Here is a 24,589-nt window from a genome sequence, read left to right as displayed (position 1 = left end):
TGATAATTTCGCGACTATGACTATTTTCTGTCCATAGATACCTATATATATGTTCATAGATAAATACAAATATAAATATTAAGCAATTTATAAGAACTGTCACAAACTATTTATTGCACAATTTATTGTACAACAATTATGATAATAAAAACGATCGAATTATACGATAAATAATTTTCTCAGGTTTTTTTGTACAATTTTTCGACAACCCCAGGTCACAAACGTGCTCATCGAATACGCTTCAATCGCAAGAGGGTCAAAACAGGATACGGTTCCCGCGGAAGGGGGCCCCGGCCGTTCCGTGCGCAAAATATCGAGAGGGAGCAGCGCGCGGCGAAATGTCGAGTTGGAGCGTGTTAACGCACGCAGAAGAAGGGATGGCTCGCTTCCTGGAAAGCTGGGGCTGGGCACCTGTCCCTCAGGGACTGCCAACTCGTGCTCGAGGCACGCGGGGCCCCCCGTATCTTGACGCCGCCGGGGCGAATGAGCACCGCTGCATTGTTAAACACACCATCACGTGCGTCCGTTTGGAGCGTCCGTCGCTCCGACTCCGAAACGGCCTGCACGGGCTGCACGCTCGCCTTCGCTGTCAGTTTGACAGCGTCGACCTATCGGCCTGTCCGACACGAGAGAAAGATCGGCGAGGCGTGTTCTTTCGCGCGTTTCGAAACGCGCTCTCGATCCGACAAGTAAACAAAGATTTAAAAAAAAAATTGCATCGAAACGTTCGGCGGCGAGCGGCGAGTCTCGAGGAATGACGATCGTTCGCGTCGAGGATCTTCGTGGAACACTCGCGGGGTTCGCGAAATGAGCCCGATCGCACGCGATATCGGCAGCGGCGGCGGTCGATATTTTCAAGACAGATAGTAAGCGAACTAAGAGCACGGTAATGTCGGACGTCGGAGGGAAACGAAACGGCTAGGCGATCCCTCGACGAAAGCGACCGCGTCGCGTCGTCGGGACAGAGACGCGGCGTATAAACAACAGTCGCCGACGTTTCGCGCGAGAGTCGAGACGCAACGACGCCGACGTCGACGAGGCGTCCAGCGCGCCGGCGCGGCGCCGCGGCGCTCGGCGTCGCTTCACGATCCTGTTGCCTAGCAGCGGCCTCCGCGACATGTGGCGGCTCCGGCCAGCTCCGGCCGCGGGGCGCACGAATAACATAACACAAAAGTTTTCGTACTCACCGGATACCGCGGGCACGCAGGTGAACGCCAGCAACGCGAGCAACAACGGTCCGACCGTGAGCGCGTAATCCAATCTCGGCCGTGGCAGCGACATGGCGCCGTGAATTATTATATACTATTTTTTTTTTGTTATCCACACACGTCGGGTAGACACACACTCATCGGAAGGGAGCCTAGCACGGGCGCGCACACACTCGGGATGAAACGAACGGAGACCAACGGACGCGAACGAGAGGACGGACGGGCGAACGGACGGACGGACACTCACCGGCGCGGCGCGACGCACACTTGTGTCCGATATTGGTGTATTACCGCGCGCCGTCACTCGACCGGGCGCATCGTCCGCGACGCGCGTCACCAGCCGATACGTCACCAACCGGGTCCCAGTGTGCACGGCGTGCTCGCGCGGCTACGGGGAAAAAAAGCATACGGCACGACGTAAATGAACACGACCGCGTCCGAGTCCGAAACACTTCTGGGATCCCTATTGTTCGCTTAACGCGCTGAAAGTAGTTCCGCGGTGCGCGCGCACCTGCCGCCGCGCGCCGGGTATCGCTGCGCCGCCGCAGGATGGCCGACCGCGGCGGCCAATCGGCGCGCCGCTACAACGGCACGCCGACCGCGGCACGCCACTGCTCGTCGCTACTCTACTCGTCCCCTCGCGCGAAGTCAAGTTGTTCGAAAAATGTTTAAGAGGGATGATTCGAACTCGCCAAACGGCTCGCGCGAAAACTTTTATGTATGCTATGCGGATAGGAAATCTGCATCTTAAAAAGTGAAAGAAAAAAACTTGTATTTATCTGACGAAAATATTTTACTGAAAATGTAATGAAATTTTACTGAAATGTATTTAAAATTCTCTCTTGATTTATCTTATTTCATTATTATTCCACCAATATTTCAGAGAAAATTCAGTTTTTAGTTAAATTAAGTAAATTTTATATCTAAAATTTCAAAAAATTTATTATAATTTAACTTTCTTTATATTTTAGAGTATTATATTACATTTCATTAAAAAAATGTAATTTATTTTGAAATATATAATTTTTCAGTAACTTTTATTTTATTTTTCATCGATTTCATAGTACTTTCAATAAGATATTTCTATCAAGTACATATTTATATACTAATGTAACATTAATAGATATTACTTTACATAAATTAACATGTTTTAATTAATTAACTTTGCTTTAATTAATAAAAACAATACATTAATAATACTGATATAGCATCATCGAAATCAATTTATAATTACTATAAATGCATGACGTAATTATTGGAGTTAAAAGTTGACCTGTAAGCAATTTATATTGTGTGTCTCCATCGAAAAATGGCTGATCGCTAAACCGGAATAATTAATGTGGCGCTTTTATTCACGGTTCCTTAACGACGAATCCCATTATATCTTATGTGAAAGATGTCTTTAATTAACACCTGATATTTCTTTTTTCTATGACGTTACCTTAATTGCGTACGAATAGTCAGCCTTAATTAGTCCGTGGGCATAAAAACTGTTGTAAGTTTTTATAATTAGTTATGTTTCTCATACAAGAATATTGAAAAAATAAGAATATAATTACAAGAAAACACAACAATTTCTATATTTTTCTTAATTTTCTGTTTTTAATAATATTTTTTTCTGTAATAATTATCCAGAAATTTGTTGCTAAGAAAATCAATGTAATTTATTGTAATTATACGTTCAAAATTATAATTGCAATTTATTGAAATTACACGTTGTAAATTAACACAAGCAAATAATATTGAAAAATATAAGAAATAATGAGAAATATAAGCAAATAATAATAAAATAACCACTCTCTGAAAATATTCTACAAAATAGCCAAAAAATTAAAGCTATCAAAATATTTGTATTTCTATTATTGAATAATTCTCTCACGCGTTGACTGCTACTGCAATGATAAAACGAGCGTAGCACTATGAAACTGTACCACATAGCGGTTCAAGTCTTTCAACCAAGCGTCTCTCAGATCGTATTAAGCAACGATTATTATCGATACTAGTATTGTTGAAATCATTGTCGATACTAGAATTATTGTCAATTTCTGTCTCTTATACGTATCGAATACTGTTCTGCAAGAAGCAATCGGTTACGATGCCTCGGGCGCCGATATGCAACAAGTCGCGGTCGACGCACCGAGAGGAGCATATAGCGCGCCTGATCATTAATTAACGCTCGGCCGCGCTTGATTGCGTGTAACGCAAAATTCATCGCGGCTACAGCCTTAACCGCCGGGCGCCTTAACGAATACAAATGCGGAATTATAATTCGGTGAACCCGGTCTTAAGACCGTACTCCACCGGAGAAGCGAGGGAGGCAGGAGGCAGGCAGGGGTCTTTATGAATAATCTCCTCTACCCCTTTGTGCTCGCAGCACGCGAGATGCGCGCACGAAGCTGCAAACACACGCTTCCCATTGGCCTTATTAATGATGCCATTAACCTTATCATCGAACTGCAAACATCTGCGCCTGGCGACGACGACGTAGCGCGGCCACGGTACAATTGTCCCGCGGAGCGCAACGGCGGTTAGCGTCCAATTGGTGAGATTCGTCACTGAAAACAAAGCAGATGGAAGAAGAGAAACGGAGATAGCTGCATAATTAATAACGTGCCATCACAAATAACTTCGTAAAAATTTCCTCATTGAAATAATACAATGTGAATTATAGTAGAATGCTACTTCCTACATTTTTTCTTTTATACGAGTTTAGCGAATAAATTTTAAATAATCTTTGCTATAATCAATTTATAGCGATTATATGATATTTCATGATGTAAGAGTAAATGCCTTTCAGCCAAGTAAATGGTGGTTAAATCAATGTAGATATTTGTTACAAGGTAAAGTCAAATAAAAACCGCAAAAGTGATTTAGAGTATTTTAAAGGAAATAAAATTATATTGTAAAAAAAATAAAATTACATATTAATCAATTAATATTATTTTTTCTGAGTTTAATTTAATGTATCTGTGCCACCGGGAACCCAACGATTGGATGACATAAAGGAAAAAATTCTTTCTGCCGATTGTCACGCCACTCGTGCGTCGTGTCATGAACTGGAGTTCTGGAGGTCCAGGGGTCAAATTGTGACCAGCAGAAGCTATTGTGACCTCCTGCAAAACCATCAGAAGCCAGCCATAAAAAAAAAAAAAACGCCGCGGCGTGATCTCATGTAGAAAGACGTTTACTTCCAAGGCAATGCTAAACCTCACACTGTAGACGCTACCAGAATTGCACTTCGTGATATGAATTTTGAAATCCTATACATTTACTTTACTCGCCAGATTTTTCATCAAACGATTACCATTTCTTTGGGCCACTTAAAGACGTGGTCGTCAGTTCCAGTTTGACCAGGACATTTATAATGCGGTACACGAGTGGCAGTCGGCAAGAAGAATTTTTTTTGTAAAATCCAATCACTGGTTTTCCGCTAACGCAAATTTATTGAACAAATGGAGATTATATTGAATAGTTCACATGTCGTTTTTTATTTTTTTAAACATATAACTGCTCCACATTACACTTACGGATTCTGTTTGATATTATCTTGTACATTAAACTTCTAATACTTATGAACATGATAATTTTGAGACAAACAAAAATTTTGAATAAATTGCGTATGCATGTGAGATATACAAAATTATAAGTTAATAAATATAAACTATAAATATAAATTATAAGTTAATAAATATAAACTTTTTATTTAAAATTATGAGTTATATAGACAATCTAATTCCATAGCAAGTTCATTGTGTGCATGTTCCGACATTCCATAACAAATTCCTTGATACGTTTATCCTTTTATTCCTTTATTCTGTTCAAATTATATGCTTCACATAACGTCAGTTATATTCAATGTCGGGGAATCGGATTCAAGTCGTCCAGACGACGAACAGCATTATTAAGTCGATACGGTGTTCCACGTGGACACCCTTTCTCAATCGCGAAAACATGTCCGAACATCAGACTCTATCCGCCGCCGAGAACAAGCTGAACGAGCTCAATAAAAAGATCGTCGAGATCAAGAAAAAAATCCAGTTGTCAGGTAACGGCTCAAATTGCACAAAACATCCTTCGCTAATTTATACCGTTCCTGACAACCCTCCACGAATCAATGCTGCTTTACGACAAAGTTGCAGTCAGATCTTGCGCTTATACAGGGTGTGCTACTTCTAGCTGTAACTTTACTTTATAATCACTTTATAGTGACAGAAATACTAAATGCTTGAAGTTAATTTTCCTTATTTTTTCAATTATTAAAAGATTTCGAGACACCTAAGATTTCGATTTAATTAGAGATTAAAAATAGCAAGCTTCTATAAAATTAAATTCCAAAAACGAAGACAAAGACATCTTTAGTTAATTCAACTTAAATAGAAATTTGCTGTTTTGTTGAAAAAATTTATATAAAGTTAAAAATTGAAAAACTACAAGTATATATGAATTTTGACTTCAAAATTATGAAAAAATGTGCAGTCCAGATATAGTGCAATGTAATGCAGTATAAATAAAACACCATGTATTTCAATATTCAGATATTTGTTACACCACAGAGCAAGGCGTGCCAAAAAAAGACAGCTCAATGACATTTCAGGATCGTGATCGTATTATACAATGATAAATATGAACAAGTTGAACTGGAATAACCAGTATCCGAGATGACACGGCATCACGCGTATATAAAAATAGCGACACAGAAGTAGAATAAAAAAGGGGAGCAGGAGATTTTCAGACAACGGATACAATCGATTAGATTGCGTGTTATAGGACAACGCGAGAGGATTGCATTTCCATTGCGTAATTATTGGTCAAGAAAGACTATCGTGCCGTTAAACGCAGTAGAGAGACTTGCAAGAAAATGCAGTTAACATGAAATTCCAATTTCACGTAACATATAAATGTAGAATATCTAATGTAGAAGATTTGTTACCTGCAAAAAGAGATATAATATTTTAACAACAAAATACTTATATTAATCATAACTGAAAAAAGTTAAATACTTATTTATTGATTATCGATATTACAGTGTATGACTTTTTGTATTTTTTTTACACATATATATATTTTTTATGATATTTATTACATTAAATCATTTTACTATAATTAAATTAATAATATTAATTTTTAATAATATTTAACTAAAACTGTCCTCTTTCGAATAAATCTGTAAAATATAAATTTTAAGTCAATATATGTATAATAGGGTAATAATAATAATAAAAGATATTTTTTTTTTAATGTTATTCTTTTATTACTCAATCTAATTTTTTATGTGTACATTTTATTTTTGTTTTATCTTATTATATTTATTATATTTATATTATTTTATAAATTACAGTTGTTTTACAATTTCAGTTTGATGGAATTATTCTTACAAATTAATAAATAAATTAATAATAATTAATTATTAATATACTAATAAATTAATAATTAATTCGTAGTTTTCTAAGCGAATAACACACCGAGCAACAAACTTTCCGATTAAATGAGAGTTGTTGTGAATGAATTTCTTTGCGTAAGCTTCTTGCAGAGTGTTTACGTTCGCATTAATGAGCCGACGTTAGATATATCCGACATAAATAATAAGCAGGTTCGATAGTGACGAGCATTGAATAGATTGGCTTTTAAAGATCTCTCGTGCCATTACAGGGAATCGAGACAGCTGAATAGATTTATCTATCGTTGTATACTCGATTCTCTGAACCCAGTCAGTCACTACTGTTATATAGTCGCCATTTCATCTACCATACTTACGCACGTGGCTCACTGTGTAGAGCTCTAGACAGTAATAGCCGACGGCCAAGTTTCACGATTCCTCGTAAGTCAAGACACGTTCGCATTTCTCGTGACAGAGATCGAATTAACGTATCACCCGAGCTCGTTCGCTCGTGCGAGTGACCGCGCGCACGGCTTGACTTTTTCCATTTCCTTTTTCTTTAAAGTCATCTAGGAAAGAGATAGCAGCTTGTCATTAACGTACTACCCATGGTATAAATATATGTTTACACCATGGTACTACCCTACGATCGGGTAATCGTTTTTGCAGAAAATTGCGATGTTCACTTATTAGAGCTTGTTGCGTTGCGAGGGTACGTTTGTATGTACCCAACATGGATAGACATACAAAACAGTGTATAGGTACCCTCAACAACTGGTTCACTGATTGATTCATGATCAAGCACTAGTGCAATTACGATTTACATGCCTTTACAATTAGTCCTGAGCTGTTAATATAGAAACTTTTCAACAATTATTGTGCTTTAATTATTGTTCATTTTGTAATGCAACTTTCACGAGTAACGATTTATTAAAAAATGATTAATAATGATTGGAGCGAAAAATGTAACTATATAAGAAAAATGTAAGATATTTTATAAATTTGTTTATTAAATTAAATAAACGCTTTTAAATACATTTGTTTTTGTAATCTTTTAGGCATATAATATCTTTTAAGGAATATCAAATACAATATGATATTTTTTTTCAGAGGGTCAAAGAAAGGCCAATTTTGAGGAATACGATGCAAAGAAACGTGAAAACGCTCAAAAAATTTCTGATCTCAAGAAGAAAGTTAAAGAACTTTACGTCAAATATGCGAGAGCAAAAAATGTAACGTGGGTTGTCAAAAGAAGAAAGACAGATCAAATGAAGGGTATACAGGGAAAAAATGATCAATGTCCATCTAGAGTAATGTTGGACTCTAATGATTCTTCTTCACAAGCGCGTATAGACTATGCGTTTTTCAGTACACACCTTTCGACCTTATTTCCAATGAATTGTGACTGTCCTTGATCAAAACAGATAAGAATTATGACAGTTCTTTGAAAATTCCACAAGATAGATGAGATCAATTTCGATAAAAGTTTGATCGTTTTTCTCTTATACCTTTTAATTAGTTTTACCCTTTAATTAGTTTTTACGAACTAATGTTAAATTTTTTAGAATAAAGAAGCGATGGACCGCGCGGCTCTGCTCAGCCGCGATTCTATAGCTTGCGTAAACAAATGCAATTTGGAAGAAATTATAAACACGGCAAGTGAGAACAACGTGCGTCTAAGAAAGAAGCTGGATTTAATTAAATATGAAAAAGAGAAGGTGAGTAAGTACATATGTATGTCTCGAGGTATGACAGACGACGATGTGTGAAATGTCTTAACATCTGCATCCTATTAGCATGAACGTACCTTGAACATTTTGCAAACAGAAAGTAAAGAACTGGCGCATAGGCGCGGTCATTGCGTGTTCAAAAAGAAGACGGAAAATCCTATGAAGAAGGTAATTTAATCTAAAATTCGCGATATGTGTCTCGTAAGTGATACACTTTTACAAATGCATTCTTGGGTTTGCGCAGAAGATCGAGACTTTGGAAGTACAGCTGGAGCATATCCGAATGATGCAAATTAAGGCAAATATCGCGCGCATGAAATACCGTTCCGTTTGCTCCGAGTTAAAAGAGAAATCAGTCTTTTACGTTTCTTCCTTGAAAGATTTGGAAGACGGCATAAAGCAACAGGAAAACGAGATCAAGCGCTTACAGGCAAGGGCACGAAGAGAGTAAAAGCTAATAATGACGCGAAGAGAATAATAGAAAAGCTTTTAATGCCATTGTTAATTGCAGGGAGTGAAGGAAGAAGCTATAGAACTGAAAGACAGCACTCAAGAGACACTGGTGAAAGAGGAAATCGAGGAAACAAATTCCAGCAAAAAACGCGACTCTGTCATCAAGGAGTATAGGTCAGGTATATTAAGCTAAAAGAATAGCTTAAAAAGCCCTTCGTAACTTTTTAATAGCTGGAGCAAAAAAATTACTTTTAAAAGAAAAAAATAGCAAATAATTAGCAAATTAATTCCATATAAAATTTTTTGTGTTCTGATAATTTGGTTTAGATAGCTTAATATACCTGTATAGGTCCACGAATAATAGCTTAATATTTCAAGAATTATCTTTCTATTGCGGACCCTGTTGCAACCGCAACTTCTTCTAATCACAGTTCTGTTAACAATAGACTTACCAGTTAACAATAAATAATAACGAAATTTTTTCCTGATAACACATCGCAAGTATAATTTGATATTTGACATTTTTGCGTAATCAGGCAGCGCGTGTCGGACCGAAAGATGGAATTGGAGCGGTTGGAGCGCATGATATTCCAAACCCGTCCGCGTGATGATTTCGAAACACGTGGGAAAAGTCGTGTACAGATACAAGAGGACATGATCAAGGACGAGCTGGCGCGTCTGGAGGAGGCGTTCGCCAAGTTGCGGAGCGCCACCGGAGTGTCCAGGTCCGAGGAAGTTTTGAACCGGTTTCTGGGTCAACAGGCGACCAAAGAGAGTCTGCAGAAAATGCGAACGGCCACGGAACAGGAGAAGATGGAGTTGGAAAAGAAGAGACAGGAGCTCAACGTCGAGATAGAGACAAGAAAATTTTCAGAAACGAAGAGTGCCGAACAGTTAGTTTTCGAGAGAGCAATAATTGATAGCGAGTTCATTAAACGCATCTGTTAAATAGATCTATTAATTTAATTTAATCTATTAACATAAAGAGAAATCATTGAAATGGTGTGATTCGAATCCATAATTTATCTAGATCTACTTTAATCTTAAGATCTACTTTAATTTACAAAATATAAATTAAAAAGCTTACTTTTTCTCAGAATTTTTTTATATAATGTTATAACGACTGTAAAACTGATTACTTAAATTATAGGTTTGATCTTATCACATTCTAAATATTTTAGAAACGCAGAAGTAACGGCAAAACTCAACTCGCAAATCGATGAACAGCGATCTCGCAAGGAGAGAGCTGAGAGTGCAAGTCGACGAATCTGCGAGCTCTTAAATGAAGTAACTGGTATACTGTACAAACTATGTGAGAAGTTCCAGGTGAGAGTTATTAATTATAAGTCCGTGGACGACAGAGTCCAGATGGATTGACAGCCCAAGACAGATCCCGTGTTTAGAAAGGCCCCACGCTCACCGATTTACATATCAGAAAAAAACTGGACAATTTCTCCAAATAAGTCACTCCAAAGTATTTAAGATAGCATTTCTGGTAATATCTTATTTTTTATAATATGCGTGATTCAAAAAGTGTTTAATTAGGATAAGAAATAATACTGTTTCCTAACAATTACATAAGACCTCACAATTCTTTAGGCGATTCTGATATAATTTTGTAAGTTCGAAAACTATTGGTGCTAGGAGAATGAAGATAAACAAAAATGAGTTCAGATTTGAAAATCGATTGAAATCGCGTGATAATTAGCAAGATAAAAATAATGACAAAGGAGTATTGACCGAATGGTCAATTCTCAAAGTAGAAAAGGATCTTATAATTAACGCTTTTCCTTGCGCGTTAAGCACGCAACGTGTCCCTACGAATTATCACGTACGAACAAACATATTCGGTGGATAAAGCTTCGTAATGTCGAAATGGAAGTGCCGTGTATGCGCCTAATTAAATTAGTAAAACCGTCTTTAGTGGTGTCTGACTGGTGTACCTTTAGTGGTGAACATCTTCGACTATTTATTGTTCCTGGAAGCTTCGACACCCCTAGCATTACCCATCTGGTATCGCCGATGGATTTTCCTGAATAACCCGCGTTCCGTAATTCTCACCTCAAGTAGCATCACCAGCCCCGCACATTAACACCTCGATATTCGATCGAAAATAAACACTTCAGTAACCCGAAGAGAAACGCGTGAAAAATCAGTATATTGATTCTATCGGAAATATACGTGGAACCTAGTACTTGTTAATTTCTGATACAAATTGTTGGGTCAATCTTGTGGACATACCTGCGCTAAAGCTGCCTTTGATAAAAATCCTTACGGTGAAAACTCAATTTTCTATTCAGAAATTTATATGGAAACCGAATCCATTCCAAAAAGTTCCATATAACACGTGTCCTGAACAGTTTAATCATTTTCTAGAAGATGTCTTATGAGTTCACATTTTTTAAATGCATGCTTAAAGATTTTTTCTCTCTTTCCTTTCTTAATGCTATGTATCTTGACATTTACAAACACACATTTATAGGATGTTACAGATACTCCTCTATTTGAGGATATTAAAATGGATGATACTTTAGCAATTATCGAAATGCTAACCAATAAAGTCAAACATGGAATGGATGTTTTAAGCGCATCCGAAAAATATATTGAAACGATGGACGAAGCCTTGTTAGACAAGGTTAGTTTCAATTATCTCCAAAAAAATTTTTTTGAAAAAAGCCAGTCATAAAATTTCATTTTTATTCTAAAAATTTATTTTTATTATAATTACTTTAGTTCAAAAATAGTAAGATAATAGTAACTAAAAGATATTTCTACAACGAAAATAATAGTTTGTAAAATGTTATGTTTATAAATATCTAACATCTACATGTTTTTTGTTCTAAATGGTAGCAATAATCATTTACTACATGTTTTTATATTATAATACATTTTTGTTATGTTAACAATTTATTTATTAAAAGACACTCATTAATTTTTATAAACAATATATATCACCCCAGACAGCATAAAAGATGTCTTTTATACATCCGTGCTGTCTGGGGAGTTACTTATACAAAAGATTTTACATTTTTTCAAAATCTGCTACGGTTTCTAATTTATTTTACTTCTAACATTCCGCTATTGTTATATTGTCTGCGGGCGGTTTCTCGAACTTGCAAATCCTGATTTATGTGAGCGGAAATTCTCAAGGGATCCCTAAATTGACACGATCGGCCATAAATATCTCCTTTCAGGTAGAAACAATGTCGATCGCTACAACTTCGGTAGAAGGCAAAACAATGCGTGTAAACAGCAGTGGGCCATTGTTTCCAAGGTTTCCATCTTGTGTGACTCCGGCTGCTCCCCTCTCGGAGGACGAGGACGAAGTCCCATCACGAAATGTATTGAAAAGACAGGCGCAGTTGCTCGTCGATACCAAGAGCCGTCGTAAAGGATTCTCTTTCAGAAGATAAATTATTTGAACATAAAAACCTTAAAGCCTTTACAAATAAAACCTTACTTTTTTTATGTTTACTTTCATCTATTATTTGAAAAACGTACCAGATAATAAATTGTTATATGTCATAGTAATGAAGAAAATGTACTTTTGATGGTTGTTCTTTTAAATCAAAATACAAAAAAAAATTTTTTTTAACTATCCTAGTACATTTCCATTTTCTTTCATATCTCACAATATATAATAAAATATAATAATAATATAATATAAAAAATACTTAAACGTATATTAACAAATACCTGAATTTTCTTCATTTTGTATCTTCATTTTTCCTTCTATCTCACAATCAGTTTGCAAAGTATAAAAAGGGCAGCTAAAAATTTATAATCCATAAATACGCTACGCAAAACATTAGGGGAGCGCTTTAAAACTTTCAAATTTTGCCGATTTTTAAGAGATTATATCTCAGGTTGGAAAGATCGTAGGATAATTTTTCTTGACGTGTTTTAAAGGATAAAACTCTACTTTAAAGTAGATAAGATAAGATGATATTGTGCGCCTCATCGAATTGTCTTTTCTGTGAGAACCAAAATCAAGTCTTGGAAAAATCCTGGGAATGTCACGACTTTGTAGTCTTCCACGGAAAAAGTAAGAATGGGGCAAAAAATGTTACAACATAAGCTTTGAAATGGAAAACTTTCTCTTTAAAATGATACAAGAACCATGTGTAGGCTCTACCACACGCCTAGAAGCTGAGTTATAGTTATTTGTGCATTTCGCAAAGTATTGTGTAGTACCGACGGCATTTGCATTATTCGATGTGCATTATGAAAAGTTTGCTCACCAGGGTACTGACTCGTACAGATAAATATAAATATAGAAAGTTGAATGATTTGAAGATCTCAAAATCTCGATACCTACCGAATAAATGTGACATCGTTCGCCATCTAACGATGACTTGGAACAGCGCGTTACAGTCTTCACAGTGCATCCGCCTGCATCCGGTCGCGTTGATACAGTCGCACGTGTGTCCTGCGTGCAAGTTGACTTCAATAATTATTTTACACGTGTAAAATGGGAAACAAAAGGAAAAACCATGACGAGAATGATTACGAATATGATCCAGCTCCTAAGCATTTGCAAATAGGTCATATCAAGAAACAAGAGAAGCGTCTTATCGTTATATTGGAAAATGCTCAACTGGAATCTGTGAAGGTAAGGTTATATTTTCTCTTTATATCTATCGATGTGTTTACAAGTTCTATAATACTTTTTTTATCGTTATTAATCATTTCTTCGTATTTGTGACTTTAATTTTGTGCATCTACAAGCGTAAATTTGCATAATCGCAGGTTGGAAGTGCTTTTGAACTGTTGAACTGCGATGATCACACAAACATTTTGAAGAAATATAATCGTGATCCGGGCACGTGCAGGCCAGACATCACTCATCAGTGTCTGTTAATGTTAATGGACAGTCCGCTAAATCGAGCTGGATTGTTGCAAGTCTATGTACATACGGAAAAAAATGTATTGATAGAAATTAATCCACAAACCAGGATACCAAGAACATTCAAGCGCTTTGCTGGATTGATGGGTAAATATGGACAATTGATTTTTAACTATATCACATATGTAGTAGATAGATAAATAGACTTTATTTGATTGCCTATCAAGAGACACGTCTTGATGTCTTGTGTGAAGTCTAAAGATACACAGACTATGTATCTTTACTTAAATTGTCGAGTTAAAAGAGATTATCAGATCTGAATAACATCTAAATCCATTAAGTTCTGAGTAGGCTTAATGGATAGCTTTGAATTATATAACAAAAATGTTTTTATTTTTGTCTATCTATATTTATTTGTGTCTTAGGAGAGCTGATATTGTAATGCAAAGTTCAAAATATAAATATTTTGCATTAATGGGATTATAAGTGGCTTCGGCATAGTATACAATATTCTTTATGCAACACGTGCATGGAAAGTGCCCCATTACGCACGCTACGCGTGCGTGATAGACCACTTTCCAGGCACTTGCAACATAAAATAGGGAGTGTAAGTCGTGTGTAAAGATGAAAATTCCTGGGTCCGGAGTTTACGCATGAGCCGAAGGTGGGAATTTTCATCTTACCTCACTTACACAAATAACTATTTATATTATGTACATACTTTAGTAAAATTATATAAATCTAAGTTGCATAAACCTACATCCAACTATCTCCACAGTAAATTTATTATTAATGCGTTAAATATTTTGTTGCAGTACAACTATTACACAAATATGGTGTCAGAGCATCTGATGGACCAATGAAGCTTCTTAAAGTGATTAAGAATCCTGTTACGAATCACTTACCAGTTGGTTGTCGTAAGATATTGATGTCGTTTAACGCGAGCAAAGTACTGAATCCACGAGAACTTGTACCTGCTGAAGATCCCATTGCTATTGTAGTTGGAGCTATGGCGCACGGCCAAGTAAGTTATTAAGATAATATTGTTACTATTGTATTAAAAGCTGTATTACAAATAGTATTCATATTCTTGTTTATTTGTAGGTCAAAACGGATTACATAGAAGATACTTTCTCAATCAGTAATTATCCTCTCTCGGGCGCCGTCGCATGTAGTAAATTATGTACAGCATTTGAAGAAGTTTGGAGAATTGTCTAATAAAGAGCTATGACATATTATATATTTAATTTAGAATTTATATTAATTGCGAGAACACTATTAGAAGGATTTCTAAAAATGGATATACAATGATTCAGTGAACTTCCTATTCTATTTGTACATCTTTTTCTTTGATGTTTTCGTCGAATAAATACTTAATATATACATGTTTTATTAACATGGATATGATGAAATTAGCAAAATATGACGAATAAATGTCTGCGAATGAATGTATAAATATGTGTTCAACCAAACAAATTGATAAAAATTTGGAATTTATATCAATCGTAAAACACATAATATGAAAAAAAGGAATAATATTATCTAATTGTAAGTACAAACCAATCATAAACAATATTCCATTGTATCTTCTTGCAATTTTGCAAAGATCTCGAAATTATAAATATTCTAAACTGATACAAATAAGAATAAATTTATACATTCACATTTTTACTTATGGTTTATTTTAACTCTATATATAGATACTTTAATTTAGTTCTGTATATATATAATCACATAATAAATACTTTTATATTAAGTACATTTCGGATGATCAGAAATTAGTAACTGACGAAAGAATAAATAAAAAATTAGCCATTTGTGATACTTGCTCATGTTCTTGGAATTTGTTAAATTGAAAGTCGTTAAGGAAAGATTTTAAATTTTTAGATAAAGTATACAAGAAATAATCGGGAACATTAAAAATCATTTTGTGAAAGATGCTCTAAGGCATTTCTCCTACAAAGTCAATTTATTTTTCTGATTCTTGGTGTGTGACGTTACGATGTTTCTTGCCTTAAAGAAAAAGATAAGGCACGTGCATTCGTCCGCTGGAAAACATAAATATCAATTTGTAAATATTCGGAGAATGATATGGAAGAGAGAGAGGAGAGAGAAAAACATACTCGAATAATATAATTTCTGGAAGTCTTTTCTATAGCTCGCTTCATTGTCAGTCAAGACCAATTTGTTTGATTAAACACCATGTGCATGTGCACCACGTGGAACAACGTGGAACCACGTGTTTGTTTGTCTAGCCTCAACGCGACACGATGCATACGAATTATATAATAAAATTCATTGTTCGTCAACTATTTTAAATTTCTACCGTGAGATTTTGTCTTATTCATGTTTACAAAATGCGAGTATTGTAAATAATCGAGGAAAAAATCTGAGAGGAAGCTAATGCTACTTTTTACTGATATAAATCCATTTTCGGAAACTGTATCTATAGACTATCTATAGCGATTGATATAATTAGTTTGAAATTTGAGTCAGTCACAATTTACTTTGACAATAAATATAGTATAGTATTTTAGAACGCTACGGCATTTTTTTCCCAAGATTATTTATAACTCTATAACAATATTTGCTAACGCGGCTGAATTTGGCTCAATAGGATTTTCACGTGGTAATTTACGGTCTTCAAAGTCGTCCCTTGAAAATTTCTTTTATTGTATGTATGTATGTATGTACACAGATAGGCGTATCTTATACAAATAAGAAATTCTTATTCATATCAAGAAATGACCATAAATAGCTTAAAAAATTCAAAGAATTCCAAAATTCCTCGAGTCAGGTAGGCTGACAAAAACCGTTTACCGTTACTTTTATATCGGTATCGGAGTATCGGTATGCGGTATGCCGTATCGCAAAGGCGATGACTCATCAATATCGGTCCGTTGGACGATTGGGCCACGTCAGAGAGACGCCACGGGTCCGCGCGCCAATCGTCGCTCGGAATGTGGAGTTAAAAGGTGAGTAGGTGAACGGAAAGAGGGAAACGCGCAGAGTCTGACGCGCCATCGCGTATACGTATCATCGTACGTACATACGTATCTCCTATTTTTTTCTCCTTCCACCCCCCCCCCCCCGACTTTCGTTACGTCATCAAAGCGGAGAGGCGGGGGTCTGTCAATGTCAAGACTCAAGAATATCAGACAATCCCGCCGTCTCGCGCGTCACGGCAGCAGCAACCGCCGTCGTCATTGGCGCCGAATCGGAGTTGTCGGGCGCCTCGGCGTTTCGTTTCGCGTCGCGAATGTCGCGATCCCAGTGATAGTTGGTTTGGTGCGAGGTAGTGGCTGAGTTTTCGAGTGAACACATACACACACACGTACATGCTAAGCACACACACGTGCGCACGAGGAGTCGCCATATTGTGCCGCCGAAGGGTGACGCCGTCGCATCGAACGCATGCGATCGGCCGTCCGCCAGGAGTTTCCTGACAGACTGACAGAAAACGTTAGTTCCCCGAAAATTATCATATTTTTCGCGAGCATGCTGTCGGCGGGGCCGAGCGGCCCCTACGATCTGACACCATTGATTTGACTCTCGTAGTGGCGTGTGTCACGAGTCCACGATTCTGCCCGACGGACGCGACGCGCGTCGGCGAAGGCCGCCTGGGTCGCCGCGCCGCGGCGTCGAGCGACACGCCTCGCTGGCGGCACCCGGGACGGCGACGCCGGGCGTCCCGGCGAGCCGCGTCGCGATATTAATCGCGGTATCGGCGCGTCTCGCGCGCTTCCCGCGCTCGTTCGGCATGTCCCGCGGCCGTGACGGCCGCGGGGGGGAAAGATCGATCGTTCCCGTCGCGCCATGTTGGATGAGACATACGGAAGCCCGAGGTACGTGACGTCGGCGACGCTCCGCGTAAAACCACGCGGAAAAGTCACGGCCACGTGCCGTTGGTTTTCTCCGAATCCGTCGCGCCGACCGGCGACCGGCGACGCGCCGCTTCGTGGCGGCGGCGGCCGTCGGGACGCGCGCGGTCGGTAATTATGGATTTTGCGTCGCTCGCGCTTTCCCATGATGCGTCGCGTGGCAACACAGCAGAATCGTGGAATCGAACCGTCGCTCGGCGCTCGGCCCGGCGATATTAACTGCGGCGTGCGGACGTTGAGCCTCGTCCCGGCGAGTTAATTGTCGCGCGCGATGCGACGAGTTTCTCCGACGATATCACGAACTTTATTATAATCAGTATTATTGAGAGTGCCGATTCCACTTCGTCCTCGTCGAGAAGTGCATTATGGGTGAACATGGAACGACGGAAATTAACCGTTAATTCCTGCATTGGTTGATGATGAAAGTGTACACGTATATACGCAAATAAAGATTTATGACCAGCTCCAATATTATCTTTCTCTATACTGTCTATATCTCTAAACAATAAATGTGGCCGACGGTCAGGTAACACCTGACTTTCACCCGAAGCGAACACGAAAGACCAGGGTATCCCATTGTCTCGATTATTCTTTATCCATTTCTAGAAGCTTCTTATATACGTCTCCGTGACGGATGCCTAGCGTTGCTAACTTGGCTACAGTCTCGTGGGATTCGTAAGGATCAGGAAGGGTAAAACGTCCCCACTATCGTCGATCGGCCAATAGGGCCCTATGCCCTATTGGTCCCGATATCGACGACAGATCCGTCTTGGCCAGTCTTGGGTCGAGCTAAAGAGACCGGGGTCCGTTAGGCGTCGCTGGGGTGGTTCGTATTTGGCGCGCTCGTCCTCGGCCGCATTCGGTCACGTTCGGCTCGGCGGATCGCGTCGCCACTCGCCAGTCGCGTCGGCGCCGTCGGCGGCAGTGCGCGGCGAGGGAGGGAGACGGGTACGGGTCGTGCGTGCGGAACGACGGAACGGGACCATTTCGGTACGTCGCGGAAGAATGCGTAGCCATTGTTGGTGCTGCGATCGTTAGTTTCTAGATCCGAGATCGCCATGGGCACGGGAAAGGACTCGACCGCGCGGAGCTCGTGGATAACGTCGACGGAGCACGGCGCGTGCCACTGATACGTGTGTGCCGAGAAGTCTCGCGGCTCGAGAGACGGACGCGCGTAAGTCCGAGGACTGGCTGGTAGCTTGGCTCGGGAGTCGGGACACACCGCGTCTCCGCGTTCCCGTCTCGTCTCGTCCCGTCTCGTCGCTCGTCGGCGTGAACGCGAACCGAGCGCCCGCGCTCGCACGAGTGAGAGTGAGTGAGGTGCGATATACGGTGGGGCCACTACTCGCTCGCGGCCGCGGCGGCCATAACACCGACCGACCAACCAAACTAAAACGAGCGAGGGAGAGAAAGCGCGCAGTGCGCGAGTTGTCCGGGGTTGGCCCGTTAGTGTGAGATAGTTGGTAGTGTTTTTCCGACTCGGGTCCCCGTGTGCGACGAAAAAGCCGGACTTCCGTCTTGGGAATCAGGTAAGCGATCCCGCGCGCGCGACGCCGCCGGGAGCCTGGCGAGGCCCCCGTTTATACGGCCGCGTTTATAAAGGTGTAAAGGCGCGCGTGGCGCGTTTCAGCCGCGCGTTACGGCGGCGGTGCACATCGAGTGCGGCGCGGCCACGCCGTCGCCGCCACGGCCACCGCCGCCGCCGCCGCCGTTACGTCGCACCGCGGCTCGGCTCGGCGCGGGCCCTTGGGAGGCTTTCTTTCCCGAACGGCCATACCGCCATGTTGAGACCTACGCCGAATCCGAGTGTCCGCTGAAGGTGGCCTGTGTGCCTGGGTTGCCGCGCGCTCGCCGCGCGGCGATCCCCGTCCCTGTCCCCGGCTCTCGTCGGTCCGCGTACGTCGCGAAATTCTCACGGCGTCATCTTTCTCTCTCTCTCTCTCTCTCTCTCTCTCCTCTCTCTTTCTCTCTCTTTCCCCCCGTGGCGCCAGTCGCCGCGGTCGTTCCTTCGGCTGGCTAGCCGGACGGATCGTCCGCGCGGCGGCTCGCTCGGCTCGTGTTTGTTGTGCGTCGGCTGGGCGCGGATCTTCGTTGTGTTCCTCTGCCTGCCCTCGCCTTTCTCCCCGGCTCGTCCTCCACTTTGTGTGAGTCTCGGTTGCCGTTGCCGTTGCCGTTGCCGCTGTCATCGTCATCGTCGTCGTTATCGTTACGTTATCGTTATCACCGTTATCATCATCCTCGCCATCAAAGTCATCGTTATCATCGTCGTCGCCGTCGTAGTAGTAGTAGGAGTAGTAGTAGTAGTCGTCGTCGTCGTCGTCGTCGTCGTCGTCGTCCTCGCCGCCACTTCTCTTTCGCGCGTGCATCTCGCCTTTCTCCACTCCTACCTCGGATGATGACTGTCGAGCACCTGTTCGCGCCAAGCGCGAGATCTCTTATCTGCCTGTCCTTGATACCTGGCACGTCGCGGCGTGCGATTGTTCCGGCAGGAACCTTTTCCGATCGCATCCACGAAATTCTCGTCCACCGACGGTCGTGATTCAACGGTCGTCGGTGTGATGCGGCGTGTGTGTGGTGTGTATGGTCTTTCCTCGCGCCCTGTCAATTTTATACGTTTTAACAGGCTCCTCGCTTTCTATACCAGTGTGTAACACTTATCTGTGCTACTTTAGTCAAACTTTCCATTTTGGCTCGCTCCGGCCACCGAGGAGCTCTCTGGGATACGCCGAATCTCGCATCCAGTTCCGGATTCGAGTGGACTTTGAGAATTCTTTCGTATTTAAAAATGGAGAATTTCAGTGTTGATCGAATTGTGTGACGATTCTCGTCGTATGCTCCCTCGTAAAGCCCTAGTTGCATCTTTGTACAAAAATCATGTCGCTAAAAGTCTTTTCTCTTGTGTAATTTTATTCTTAATCGTTAATCATTTCTTTTTTATAGAAATAAGTTAGGAATTAGACTGGTATAAATTAATGTCTTCTAGTTTATACATATCTATACAAGTATACAAGTATCCCTTTTTTTTGCAACAATGTATATATATATCGTTAAGATATTGAGTAAATATATTTAAAGTTAAAATGTTAATTATACCAATCTTGAAAGAAAATTGGCATAGAGCCATTTCTCTTCTTTTAATATTTTGTATGAATAATCTGAAGAGATCAAGTATTTCATTGAAATAGCATAATATGATTCTATTATGATATTTTACTTCAGAATTTTTGATCGCATCGATATAACATTCAGCATGTAGAATTGTAGATCATTTTAGATTATTACATATTATGTAATATCTGTATTTTTTTCAGAAAAATAATGTAATATGTAAGAAAAAAGGAGAATTTATACATATTTCTCCTTTAATAACCTATTAATATATAGTAATATAGTAAGAAATAGATTTTGCTTATCCAGCATGTACCACTAGATTCAGTTTTGCATGATATGTTAAATAATATATAAATTCCCTGAGAATACATCTCAATGTAAAAATCATTCTAAGACGATGAAACAATTTTTGGGGTTGTTACAATATGGGGTCCTATTGTTATGTTATCCAGATGTTGCTAATGTCGCGAGTCTTGCCTGGAGGTACGGAGTCAAACAGCGGTATACAGGGCTGACATTCAAAGTACTACCACTCGGTAGGCTTGTGTAGTGTTATGCCTCCTCGGCACCAATATCCCTGGTTGCAGCGCAATCGTCTTGGCAAGCAATTAATGAGCTGCCATGCTCAATTAAGAATATATACTTGCCATCTCAATTGTTGATGAAGCCTCATAGCGTCAAGCATCAACGTAAGGCAGTTACCTGCTGCGTAGCATTTATGTATCATATATGTCGGAAAGGTAGGTGAAGCTCATTATCGTGAAGTGGATGAGCCATATATTATAAACGATTACTCGAAAAAAAAAAAAAATATATATATGTAACGAGCCTTGTATACATTCAGTAAACTACCTGTTAAACCGTTTGCTACATGCTAAAGATGCTAGATTATATGCGTGGACTGTCAAGTCGAGAAAATTATCTTGAGAAAGATTCGATAAATCTCAACTCGGGAATAAGATATATAAAAATGTAAATAAAGTCAAGGAAAATAATTATGTTTTTTTTTGTCGGATATTAATGTAGCTTATTAGATAGGACTACCAATACTGGCTCTTTTCTTCTCTGTTTTACAAAGTCACTATATTTCACAAAATATTTTAGTATATTTTGTGAAATTGCCACGTAATTGATATAATATATTTCTGTTTATCTATATATTTTTTGTATTTTATGAATAAAATGTCCTTACCATGTCTCGCTCTTTCTGTTGCAGAAACGAAGTCAAGATGCAGCAGGTGGACACCATCTCGCAGAACAATTCTGTGAGTAATTAGTATTTTAATTCTTTATATTTTGTTAGCGCAGAATACAGCTGGCTTACTAACTCTATGCAATATTTGAAAGCTGCATTAAATCCTGTAATATATCCATACTATCCATCAATTTCCCAGTTTTAACGCATTACATATTACACAGCATCAGTATTCACGGCATAATGTGTGAAATCATATAAACAGATTGCTTTCACCTAACTTGAAATAATTGGGAGTTCCAAAATGTATATAAATTACATGTTTAATATTTTGTAATGTCCATGTAACATCTTGTAAATTATTACTTTGCTATGCGATCGTGTCTGTGTAATATATTTTATATTTATTTTTATCAATTTCTCTATGTTTGGACATACAATTCCTATTATTGTTTGCATTTTCTATTCCTTGCATAACACTCGATATAAATCTTCTAACATACTAAAAAAAAGAGCGTTGTTTGACTGAATAGTATGTATGAATTGCAGTTAGATGTGGAGGAGCGAGAAAGGCTGTGTAATATACCGAAGGTGAGAAACCTTGCTGACTATGGTTTCGATTAGGATATATTGTTGAAATATGAATTGGCAACTAATAATTCGTGCTGTTTCAAATAATCTATAAATCTTGCTTTATTCTCTATTAGTCTATAAATAATACAAGCATAATTCTAAATAAATATTAATACGAATAAAAAAAAATTGATAATACATATTTTAAAATTTTGTCAAATTATTAATGTTATATTATTGTAGAGGCAAGATTCTTTTCGCTTTGCTCACTATATCTAGCACTCATGTAGCATAAACATTTCCCATATTAGTATTTATAGCTTATATGCTATATATTTTATGCAATATATAAACGTGTAATGTTTTGTTTCAATTATTGTACAAATTATTTCTGATTTAACGATATGAAAATTTCTTACAATTTTGCATGAGCTACACGAAAGTGCCATTATATTTCATTTCCAAATTCTCACTTTTAAATGCTGTTATGGTCTCTAGTAACGATTTTCTTATGCAGAATTTCAAATCGCTTGCCTGTGGTTATGGGAATTAAATATTTAGCAGCCTAATTCGCTCGTTGCATGGATGGAATCATTACCTTACAATGCATTCCATTAATAGTTTATATATTATATAATAATTTATTTTTGTTTGTTATTTTATAGAATAGGTCTAATGCAATTTTTTCTTAATCTAGTATTGTAGATTTATATATTTAGCTATTAATATTCTGCATAAATAAATGCAACATAACACACATGTACACGAGTAGCGTTCTCAGATGGAGAGACACAGGTCCTACGCATGCGCAGTGATGCGCGCATTAGCAGACGCGCTTAAGCTCTCCGTTACACATCTCGCTCCTTTCTCAATTCGTTTTCCCTCCAAAAATCAGAGTCGAGTAATGTAATTAAAACGGGTAGATTTTTTCGTTAAACCCCTACACTGAGAAAAAAAAATCGTAGATTCAAAGAAATATTATTTAATTCAACTAATTCAGCGGTCACGGGCTGTCAAGCTAACATTTGTTAATTCAAAAAATATTATATTTAAATAGATTCAGAATTTCTTGATATTACTCACGTATATTTGATTTAAATATATTAATATTTGCATTAAACAAATCACTACAACTAAACAAGTTTAGTCAAATTTACAACATTTTTTTCTCAGTGTATGTACCTTCGTTGGCATGACAATGCATAGATCCTTAAAGCATTCTTTTTGGAAAGAGATCTTTGTTCAAAGATCCATTGTCTAATAAGAAAAAGTCCTCTGTTGCTTTCTAAAATTCAAGATCCGGTATTGCTGTTAGAGTGTCCAGACCTTTTGTTTTGTATCATTGTTGTCAAGATTGATGGATATATGGTCAACGTGAAAATTATTAAAATTTTTGGAATACCGACCGAATATTCTGGTGAAAAAAAAAAAAAAAACATTTCAATTTCCATAAGAAGTTCTCTGTACGTTGCACTTTCCCTTTGCTTTCCCTATTCAATTTTGCCTTCAAAAATCAAACTCAGGTAGTGACTATTAGGAAGGACAGAGACCTTTTGTGTTTAACCATGCAGCTACCATTGTTGGTGGAAAATGGTTAGTTTAAGGATTCCCAAGAGCATAGGGATTTTGAAATAGCAATGTCCAATCTTATTGGACATTGCTTTTCCTACTCTCGGCAAATAAGATCTATTGGTCGAATCGGAGTGCATTTTAAAATTAACGTTCCTCGCAGCCTCGCACCTCGACGCTGTTCAGTGTTCAGTTCGACGCTGATCGTATACCGAGTAGTTACGCGTGCGTTGCCGTCCATTAAAACTTAATTCCGTCCAAAGTTATTATTATAGTGCTTCTGGAAGAAAATGGAATTTCAGAAAAGGGAGCATTATATGGTAATTGATGTTTCTATTAATTGCTTATAATTTCTTTACATTTACAAGATTTAAAAAACGCAGAAAACCTAATATAATTTAGCTTGGTTAGTGTGTAGTGAACATGTGGTTTTATATTTTTTTCCCAGGAATATTTAGAATTAAAACCATACAAAAACTTTGGAAAAATTATTAGAATTTAACTTATAACTTAATTTAATTTGACTTATAATTTAATTTACTTACAATTAACTTATTTTTTTAATTTTTAAGTTAAATTTTGTACAACGCAATCGGTCAGATTTAATATGAAGTTTAATCTATTATTATATTTATTGTTAGCCTAA

General features: G+C 38.6%; 4 protein-coding genes across 14 annotated transcripts in view; 3 read left to right on the top strand and 1 right to left on the bottom strand.

Moving 5' to 3' along the window:
- N (uncharacterized) overlaps positions 1 to 1,875 on the bottom strand; it is a 246,908-nt gene extending 245,033 nt beyond the window's left edge. The window contains exon 1 of the mRNA XM_071772884.1: positions 1,188 to 1,875. Within this exon, the coding sequence (XP_071628985.1) occupies positions 1,188 to 1,281 (94 nt within the window). The 5' untranslated portion in view covers positions 1,282 to 1,875. The remainder of the gene's footprint in view (positions 1 to 1,187) is intronic.
- A 3,251-nt stretch (positions 1,876 to 5,126) lies between these two features.
- LOC139810388 (outer dynein arm-docking complex subunit 3) lies at positions 5,127 to 12,343 on the top strand. 2 transcript variants are annotated; one of them, XM_071773892.1, is made up of 10 exons: positions 5,127 to 5,253; positions 7,696 to 7,817; positions 8,151 to 8,303; positions 8,382 to 8,483; positions 8,560 to 8,745; positions 8,827 to 8,942; positions 9,305 to 9,661; positions 9,950 to 10,094; positions 11,251 to 11,403; positions 11,963 to 12,343. In XM_071773892.1, exons 1-10 carry the CDS (start codon positions 5,160 to 5,162, stop codon positions 12,179 to 12,181), a joined length of 1,647 nt encoding a protein of 548 aa, XP_071629993.1. In that variant the 5' UTR covers positions 5,127 to 5,159; the 3' UTR covers positions 12,182 to 12,343. The 2 variants fall into 2 exon arrangements, with proteins under 2 accessions (XP_071629993.1, XP_071629994.1); XM_071773893.1 differs by lacking the exon at positions 5,127 to 5,253 and having other exon boundaries at positions 7,702 to 7,822.
- An 814-nt stretch (positions 12,344 to 13,157) lies between these two features.
- LOC139809496 (ribosomal RNA small subunit methyltransferase NEP1) lies at positions 13,158 to 14,852 on the top strand. The gene is made up of 4 exons (XM_071772438.1): positions 13,158 to 13,380; positions 13,518 to 13,761; positions 14,430 to 14,638; positions 14,719 to 14,852. Exons 1-4 carry the CDS (start codon positions 13,240 to 13,242, stop codon positions 14,830 to 14,832), a joined length of 708 nt encoding a protein of 235 aa, XP_071628539.1. The 5' UTR covers positions 13,158 to 13,239; the 3' UTR covers positions 14,833 to 14,852.
- Positions 14,853 to 16,744: 1,892 nt separating this feature from the next.
- LOC139809487 (homeotic protein female sterile) overlaps positions 16,745 to 24,589 on the top strand; it is a 33,426-nt gene continuing 25,581 nt past the window's right edge. For 4 of the 10 annotated variants that reach the window (XM_071772406.1, XM_071772399.1, XM_071772398.1 and 1 more), the window contains exons 1-4: positions 18,422 to 19,024; positions 21,059 to 21,346; positions 21,823 to 21,871; positions 22,351 to 22,392. In XM_071772406.1, coding sequence (XP_071628507.1) covers positions 21,336 to 21,346; positions 21,823 to 21,871; positions 22,351 to 22,392 — 102 coding nt within the window. In that variant the 5' untranslated portion in view covers positions 18,422 to 19,024; positions 21,059 to 21,335. Of the gene's footprint in view, positions 17,077 to 18,421; positions 19,025 to 21,058; positions 21,347 to 21,822; positions 21,872 to 22,350; positions 22,393 to 24,589 lie in introns of those variants that run through there. The other 6 variants (XM_071772397.1, XM_071772402.1, XM_071772401.1 and 3 more) reach the window with 6 other exon arrangements.

The sequence above is a fragment of the Temnothorax longispinosus genome, chromosome 3, assembly GCF_030848805.1.
Source record: "Temnothorax longispinosus isolate EJ_2023e chromosome 3, Tlon_JGU_v1, whole genome shotgun sequence".
NCBI lineage: Eukaryota > Metazoa > Arthropoda > Insecta > Hymenoptera > Formicidae > Temnothorax > Temnothorax longispinosus.
This window is presented reverse-complemented; position numbering and strand designations above follow the sequence as displayed.

Coding starts and splice junctions, on each gene's coding strand:
- LOC139809496 (XM_071772438.1), top strand. CDS start 13,240: ATGGGAAACAAAAGGAAAAACCATGACGAGAATGATTACGAATATGAT. Junction 13,381..13,517: donor CTCAACTGGAATCTGTGAAG/GTAAGGTTATAT, acceptor GCATAATCGCAG/GTTGGAAGTGCTTTTGAACT. Junction 13,762..14,429: donor GCGCTTTGCTGGATTGATGG/GTAAATATGGAC, acceptor ATTTTGTTGCAG/TACAACTATTACACAAATAT.
- LOC139810388 (XM_071773892.1), top strand. CDS start 5,160: ATGTCCGAACATCAGACTCTATCCGCCGCCGAGAACAAGCTGAACGAG. Junction 5,254..7,695: donor GAAAAAAATCCAGTTGTCAG/GTAACGGCTCAA, acceptor ATTTTTTTTCAG/AGGGTCAAAGAAAGGCCAAT. Junction 8,943..9,304: donor TCTGTCATCAAGGAGTATAG/GTCAGGTATATT, acceptor TTGCGTAATCAG/GCAGCGCGTGTCGGACCGAA.